The 7943-nt window shown below is 44.8% G+C and overlaps 1 protein-coding gene across 2 annotated transcripts; it reads left to right on the top strand.

Annotated features, from left to right (window-relative positions):
- Window positions 1-393: 393 nt before the first annotated feature.
- On the top strand, window positions 394-7352 carry LOC117765383 (leucine-rich repeat extensin-like protein 5). 2 transcript variants are annotated; one of them, XM_034591947.1, is made up of 4 exons: window positions 394-544; window positions 3796-3979; window positions 5143-5305; window positions 5399-7352. In XM_034591947.1, exons 2-4 carry the CDS (start codon window positions 3875-3877, stop codon window positions 7072-7074), a joined length of 1944 nt encoding a protein of 647 aa, XP_034447838.1. In that variant the 5' UTR covers window positions 394-544; window positions 3796-3874; the 3' UTR covers window positions 7075-7352. The 2 variants fall into 2 exon arrangements, with proteins under 2 accessions (XP_034447838.1, XP_034447839.1); XM_034591948.1 differs by lacking the exon at window positions 3796-3979 and having other exon boundaries at window positions 401-544.
- Window positions 7353-7943: the final 591 nt, after the last annotated feature.

The raw sequence follows: 7943 nt of genomic DNA, 5'->3' as shown, positions 1-7943 counted from the left end.
CAAAAGAAAAACAACCTCATCCTCTTCTCATGTTTTTCTCAAGGCTCTAAACTTCTCCACACAGATGAGACAACATGCCTAAATGAATATGAGCATTATTCTTTACATACATTATATATAGCCCTTAACATTTTATGTATTTATTGAACTTATTTATCCTAATAATAGTTTTTTAACAAAGTATATAATAATAATACACATACATATAGTCTATATAAACTATTCAGGTAATGCACACACGTCAACGTATAGAGATTTATAAGAGCCTGCTGCCATTGGGCTCCTCCTTGATGACGTCTGACTCAGGTGCTTGCTGATTGGCCACTCACTAACCTGTCCCGACGCTAATTGGTTCACCTGTCATTGTTATTACCTGTCCGGTCTGCAGTCGTCTGTAGTTTCTCTTGAACGCAGCAGCGGCAGGAGGAAAGAGAGAGAGAGACAGAGAGAGAGAAAAAGAGAAAGAGAGTTTCACCTCCAACATGGACTGAGACCTGAGAACCGCTCCTAGATCAGCTGGGACTTCACCTCTGTCACATCTCCGGTGAGTTTGAGGAAGTTGTTCTGAAGTCAGAGCTTGTTTTTCTGCGGGTATTTCCTGTTGAGGGGGTTTAAAGTTCTGAGGAACAAGTTGTTCTGCTACTTTCTGGAAATTGGAACCAGCCTCTGTGTTTGCTTTTCACAAACTTTGCCCTGAAGTTACACTTTTCCAAACTTTTATTTTATTTAATTTCTGTAGTTTTAAGGGTGTGAATGACAACTTTCCCCATTTGCACATAATATCAGTGTCACCCTGTGTCAAACATCAGTCTGTGTTGAGAGGAGTGGAGAATAACCAGTGTTTTCTGGCATTATAATAAGTTTCCATTCCATTAAAGCCAGTTACTCTTTTCCAAATATGTGAGAAATGTGTTATCACCTAATATTTAGTGTCTCAGTGAGTCAGGAAAGGTTCAAATATTTGCACATGTGCGTCAATAATGTTGGTTTTAGTGGCACAAGCTAAACATTAATGGAATATTTCTGTGGAGAGTTTCACAACCTGCTGTTCACACATGAGCCTTTTTCTGTTGACTGTTAATCATTAAACCAGTTCCCTGACTGGCTGCCCTTGAACACATACTTCACATAGTTCTGTGGGACCCCGGATTCAGGAACACGCTGTAACCCGTCATCAGCGCCTCTAAATGATGATTCCTGGGTTTGTAATGAGTCTGGTTCTCTCCCAGCAAAACTCATTCAAAAGACCTGGAGCTTGAAACGTCTCATCTGCCGAGATGTGACTCAGGTGGAACGCCCAGTCCCATCACAGCACTTGGCTGAATTTGAACACTTTGGAAGCAAGCAAAGTGACATTCCTGTCTGTATTAAATCACTGACTCAGCTGTGGGTGTAGTGAGCCAGCTCTTCCACCGCGGCTGCCCTACAGGTTTGGTGCCTCGCTCAGCGCGGAGAGGTGTTGGCTGCTGGAGGTTTGGACTCGTGTGGCTCTGCTGATGTGAGCAGCCCTAATGGGAGGTTACAGTGATCAGCAGCTTTCTCTGGGAGGCCCGTGGCTGCTCGTGTTGCCAGAAAACATGTGTGAATGTGGGTGTTGGTGATCGGGTTTTTCCCGGCTGTCCTCATGTCAACAGGGCAACATGTCAGTGGCCTTTACCAGCAGGCCGAGTCTAGATCAACCAACCGAGAGGTCAGGCCCCAAGGAGTCAGAGGACACCTGCAAAAGTCATCACTACATTTTATCTTTCTAAATCCATTAATAGATTCAGTTTCATTCTTGTATTTTTAATATCTGGTTTTGTTTTTTCTCAGAGCAACATCTTCCTCCTCTTTCTCTTTTCAACACTTATCTCTGTAAAAGGTTGAAGTTCTCACTATACCTTGCTTCAGGAAAATAAGGATTTGTTTAGGGTTTGGCTGTGGACAGAACATATTTAAACAGTGATAATCAAAGTGATATGAAAGACAAACATTTCACTCTATTTGAAATTTCGGTCAAATAACCAAATTTCCCCTTCTTTGTTGTTCTAAGAATCTTTCAAATGAAATGATCTAAAAGAAGAAAACAGTTTCAAACTCACGCCCTGGAGATTTCTCTTTATTTTAAAAGTTACAAGCATAAATGTTTGGGATCCGCTGCTTAGAGAATAGATCAACAGAGCTTATAACATGTTCTATCCATGCTTACGACAATATCGTGGGAAACGTAATAAATGTAAAGCAGTTTTCATAAAATATCAGGATTTTAGAAACTCTGGGGTCCCGATGCCGTGAGTCAGAAGATTTTAATAAGACATCTAGGATCCAAAAACTCTAAAATGCATGAATCACTTGAAGTTGAATTGAATTTTCCTACTTACTTCACTCACAGAACTTATTTCCAAACGTCTCTTTTCCCTCCCTTCGCTGCCAGGAATGCAGCTGTGGTGGAAAAACACTGAACTAATTATGAAATTATTCACTTTTGGCCCTAAAAAGTGGTTCAGTTTAATCAAAGCATATTTTATTTTCTGCCTCTAAAATATCCACCATGTGCTCATTTCAATTTTGGAAAGTAAATTTTCCCTGAGCAGAAAATGAACACATGAAAAGTACTTGTATAAAATGAAAATTCACAGCTTTAATGCAGTAGACGACTCGGTGACACTGACTCATACAGGGAAACTTTAATTCGGGTTTAATCAAACATTCTCTGAGATAAAAAACGAACAATAAAGTGAACTCGGCTCTGCCTTCTCAAACACACCTGCACCTGATTGTGCGACCGCGTCTACGTGATGAATAAAGCGTTTAAAAGCCTTTTCAATGCAGGATGTTGCATTTGTGTGACCTAGTTAACTCTAATCCACTGGAGTGTTTGAACTTGAACTTGATCAAATAGCATCTCCTCTTTACTGTTGTTTGTCGGTGCTCTTTGCTTCTGGCTCTGTAAGGAGGCAAAGAACTTTTTTTCATTCCAGCTCGTGTGAATTTATTTCCCACCCTGTTTGTTTCCCAGTCTATTTAGTGAGAATTTCTGAAAATCCCCCCCCGTCCTCGTTGTTCCTTCAGCAGATGAGGAGCCTGTAATGATCCCCTGAGGTCGTGGCTGGCACGCTTGTGCTCCGACGTGACACAGGAGAATGGGCAGCAGGCGCTAGTGAGCAGTGTAGTGCAGCAACACGATCCGCTCATATCAACTGTCTTTACACAAACTGAACATGACAGGAAGTATGTCACACATGCTCACAAACAAAGATGAGCATGTCTCGCCGTCGGTGAATCACAGCGACCGACATGACAAAGGATTCGTCCATTTCTGTTTAACTTGTTGTTTCAGCTCCATGATATAAACACATCGCACGACAGGGGGACTACAACCTAAAATATTTTGTATCTCACAAAAATCCATCTTGGTGTTAATCTATTTGTTTTCAAACAGGCCACGTCTTGTCTGTAAATAAAACGTTTCTCCAACTCATCCATTAATTTGTTTAACGACCCAATTAGCATATCTGGTTATATCCAATACATCACAGTGACTCCATTCAGCATCTCAGCGGCCTCTTGTTACGTTAATGGGAGAGTTATTACATTATGAGGATCATTTAACTGTGAGCTTTAATTTATGGCATTAATTTGTCTCACTAATGGGAAGAGTTGACATTAATGGCTGTTTTTCGTTTGCTGACTAATTCTGTGACAGACCTCAAACTGTGGCTTCTTCTCCTCTCAGCCTCCAGTGGGAAACTGTGTCAAACCTGCAAGTTGAACATTTTGTCTTAACTGCGCCACCTTTTCTTTCTTCTTCCTCAGAATGACTCGTGGTGAGGTTCACGCAAATTAAAATCAGACTGTGAAGTCCAGTTTCTGCCCTCGTCTTCTCCCTTATGCAATGACGAAGAATGACACGTGGCCAGGCGGCGTTGCCATGGAATCGTTGAGCAATATGGACAGTGCTGGGAGCTGCGAGAGTGTAATCAGCATGAACTCTGGCTATGTGAGTGCTGCTGTAGATCGCCTGATGGATATGGAGGGGGGGGGGGGGTCTTGATATTTGACAGTTTTACCATAAACGTCTTTATAATCTAGAGCACATAAACTCCACCAAAGCCAAACAGTCCCTTTTTTAAAATTCAATCAAGCTGCTCCAAGTTTCACTCACTCATCGTTATCAGTTCCCTAAATATGCCTGATTTTACGTTTTTGTTAAAGTAAAAGAAAGTGGAAAAAGAAAATCCTGGATCTGCACCAAAATTGAAAGGTCTCTTCCCCGATTCGCACCACATCCTTCCACTAAGTTTCCTGGTAAGCCATTCAGTCATTTTTAGGAAATTTTGCTTACAAATAAACAAACAAACAAACAAACGCACAGGGGTGAAAACATAACCACCTTGTTCGAGGTCATAACTATAAATAGAATGAAAACACAAATGGAACCAAACGTATAGAACTTGAAATAAGAAAATAAACTACTTTTTCGTAAAATGTAAATATAAATATTTATCTGTAGAATAAGTCATGAAATAAGTTTTCCTGTCAGCCAACCAATACAATCGGCCGTGCTCCAGTCATCTGCCCCCTGTGACTCTGTAGCTTATCTGTTTATTGTCAAACACAACATAGGCGAACTCTTCACATCACACTCCTCTCCCCTGTCTGAACCATGGTCTGAGCAGCGTCTCAAACACCTGTACAGTCGTTATGAGACAGTCTCATGAGAGACGAGGAGACAAAGTGAATCTGTTCAATACTGGTTCCAGTGAGAGTCGTGTTTTTTTTTAAAGATCTCGAGCTGTTCCCAGGCAGCTGGAGTCACCTGAAACTCCTCTGACAAGTCAATGTGCAGTGAGAGAAACTCGGGACAGGGCGGCTGTTATTACTCATTCCTCTGCAGCTGTTTGAACACTAAACAACTTTGACCTATTCCTGCTGTGTTGTCTCCCGTGGCTGTGATCAGGGTTAAACGGAGGACAGAAAAGCTTTGAGAAAAGCTCTGAAAATGCTTTTGGTTTTAATATACAGGGTCTTCACAGTCAAAATAATTTAAAAAATCAGTATAAGAATATTTCTGGTACACGGATATGTATTCAAATCTGTCGTACTTGATGTTGGTCTTAAACTCCCCTCATTTTGAACTAACTAGTCTTGTTATGTGTGCAGAGTGAAGACAGCATGGAGCACTTATCTGCAGAGGAGAGAGCGTGTCTCATGTATCTGGAGCAAACCATCGAGGCACTGGAGGTGCAGGAGGACAGCGGCTTCTCCAACGATGAACCAGATGCTGGGTTTCAGGCAGACAGAATAGGACAGACCAACGTACATGGTAAGTGCTTCTCACATTCTGCTCAGGGGATTATCTCCGTCGTGTCTCGTTCCTGTGAACTAACTGCAGGAATTGTGTTTTTCTTTTTCTTAGACATTTCCAGTATCAGACATTTTCCAGATCATGAACCACCGTCGCATCCTGTTTCAGCAGCGCTCCCATCATCGCTGAACCTCATGACTCCACCCACTGGTTCTCAAATCCCCCCATCAGATCCTCAGCCTGAGGCTCTGTGCGTTACCACAGATGGAAATGGTAATCCCAAGATTGTCACCAGTTCAGAGCTTCTCCAAGGTCAGTCCAATGGGGCCTCTGCAAAAGATCTGGTTCTGATCCCACCTCCCTCAGACTTCATGGACAGACCACGCCCTCATGTGCACCCTTTGTCCAGGGACCTTGCTCCGTCTGCAAGGACGTCCAGTAACAAGCCACGAGGAAATATCGACTTAGAACAACTACGTCAGAGAGCAACTGCGAAGAGAACGTCAGGAAGCTTCTCTATGACCCAGGAAAGTCCAGACATGCCCCAACCTGAAGGGTATCCCGGTCTGAGTCCACCAGACGTCACCTCCAGTCCCCAGATGAGTCCTCATCCCGATGCTGCTGGTCCTCAGATGAGTCCTCCTCCTGATGCTGCTGGTCCCCACATGAGTTCTCCTCCCGATGCTGCTGGTCCCCACATGAGTTCTCCTCCCAATCCTGCTGGTCCCCACATGATTCCTCCTCCCGATCCTGCTGGTCCCCACATGATTCCTCCTCCTGATGCTGCTGGTGCCCACATGAGTTCTCCTCCCGATGCTGCTGGTCCCCACATGAGTCCTCCTCATGATGCTGTTGGTCCCCACTTGAGTCCTCTTCCCGATGCTGTTGAGCCCAGAAGTCCACCTGCTGTGGCCCCTAAGCCCAAGAAGCTTCCTCCCAACATTATTCTGAAGTCACACAAGGCGTCAGCGTCTGATGGCAACTCAGGGCATTACGTGGCCTCCAGCAGTGACCGGGTGTTGGACCCAGTCCGCTTTGAGGCTCTCCGAAAGCTCGGCCTGCTAAAAGGTGACGAGGCGGATCCAGGTCCTACCCTGAGCCCCAGACTGTCTCCCAAAAGTAGAAGCTCCTGGGGAGGTCCTCCTTCTCCACACAAACAGCACTTCACACCATCTAACACCTATGTCCACAGCTCACCTCCAGTCTCCGTCCCCCTAGTGTCTCCAGCTGCTGTGCCACCATCAGTTCAGGTTCCAGATATTCTCCCCGCACCTGATGCTTTCTGTGACTCCCTCGGACCTCTGACGTCAGATAATGGACCGTCTGCTGCCGTCGGTGTTTCCGAGGCTGATGTTCACGCACAGGAGAAAACGCCTCCTCCAACCCCACTTAAATTAACCCCACCCAGGATCGTAGGTGTGAAATCGGCCACCCTGGAGCGCTCCGGCCTGGGTCTAAGCAGCTCTTTTAAAAGTGAAGGCTCCAGCGAGGATGGCGATCTGAGCCCCAGGCAGCTGCGTAACAGTCGGCCCCGCCCAGCGTCCCTGGGGAGCGGGAAGGAGTTTTCAAGCACTCAGGGAGAGGTGGTCACCCATCAAGAGCCCGAATACCGGAGGTCCCTGCAGGTCCCTCGGAGGTCCCTGCCGGCCCCCACCACCTATCAGCACTCCAGAGACTCTCAGAAGCTGCCTCGATCCCAAGGCATCAGCGTGCTGATCTGCCCCCGCTCAGAAAATGAGGAGGACCGCCGCCAGGCCCTGAAGAAGCTGGGGCTCCTCAGGGACTGATGCCTCGTACACGTCGTCTACTCGTCTCCCTGCAGAGTCTCTTTCATACACGTGACGAAGGCATCGCAAACCTCTCGGGAAGCAGCTCTACTACATATTTATGCTTGAACCTTGACCTGAATACTGTCATTCACACTTCTTACGTCCACTTGTTACTGATATTGTACAGTGTTTTTATTTCTCCTTCATCTGGCAAGAACTGTTTGGATCTTCCTGACTCTCTCCCTGTCTCTGTGGTGTTTCTTGTAAATTAAATGCTGTTACTGTCAAAGAGGCAATAATAAGTTGTCATTTTAATTTTGTCTCGTGTTCTGCAGGTATGAATCGTCTACATCACTGTCTGGTTTCACAGGCTCTTCACTGGCACCAGTGTGAGGCTGGTTCCCGTCGAACTTCTGCTTTTCATAAACTTTAAAGGTCACTTTGTTTTATACTTACTACCCAAACTTCTCTGGAAGGTTTAGTCTGGTTTTGTTTCAACGAGCACTGGGCTAATATTCAAGTTTAATTATGACTGAATCAAATCTATTTATTATGTGTAATTTGGTTTATAAATGAAGGATTTTGATGTTGAATGAATTCGAATGCAAACAGTACATTGTGTTTTTCTAGGTTATAGTTCACTGAGACTCAATGCAAATAGCCCCAGGCCGCCCAGTGATAAGAATCTGAGACACGAGGATTTCCAAACACCGGAGCAGTGTCAGTGTGCGTCTGACGTACACGAGCTGATTGAACTAGTGTTATTTTGTGCCTTGTAAGATCGAATTTCTCGATCACACTCTGTCCTGCGTTACTCACAAGTGACAAATGTGACCATGTGACGGCCTCGCGTCAAATCACACACTGAGGAGCCTGTTTTCTGGCTC

This window comes from Hippoglossus hippoglossus, chromosome 7, assembly GCF_009819705.1.
Source record: "Hippoglossus hippoglossus isolate fHipHip1 chromosome 7, fHipHip1.pri, whole genome shotgun sequence".
Classification (NCBI taxonomy): Eukaryota; Metazoa; Chordata; class Actinopteri; order Pleuronectiformes; family Pleuronectidae; genus Hippoglossus; species Hippoglossus hippoglossus.
The sequence above is the reverse complement of the archived record's forward strand: the minus strand, read 5'-3'. Positions and strand labels throughout refer to the sequence as shown.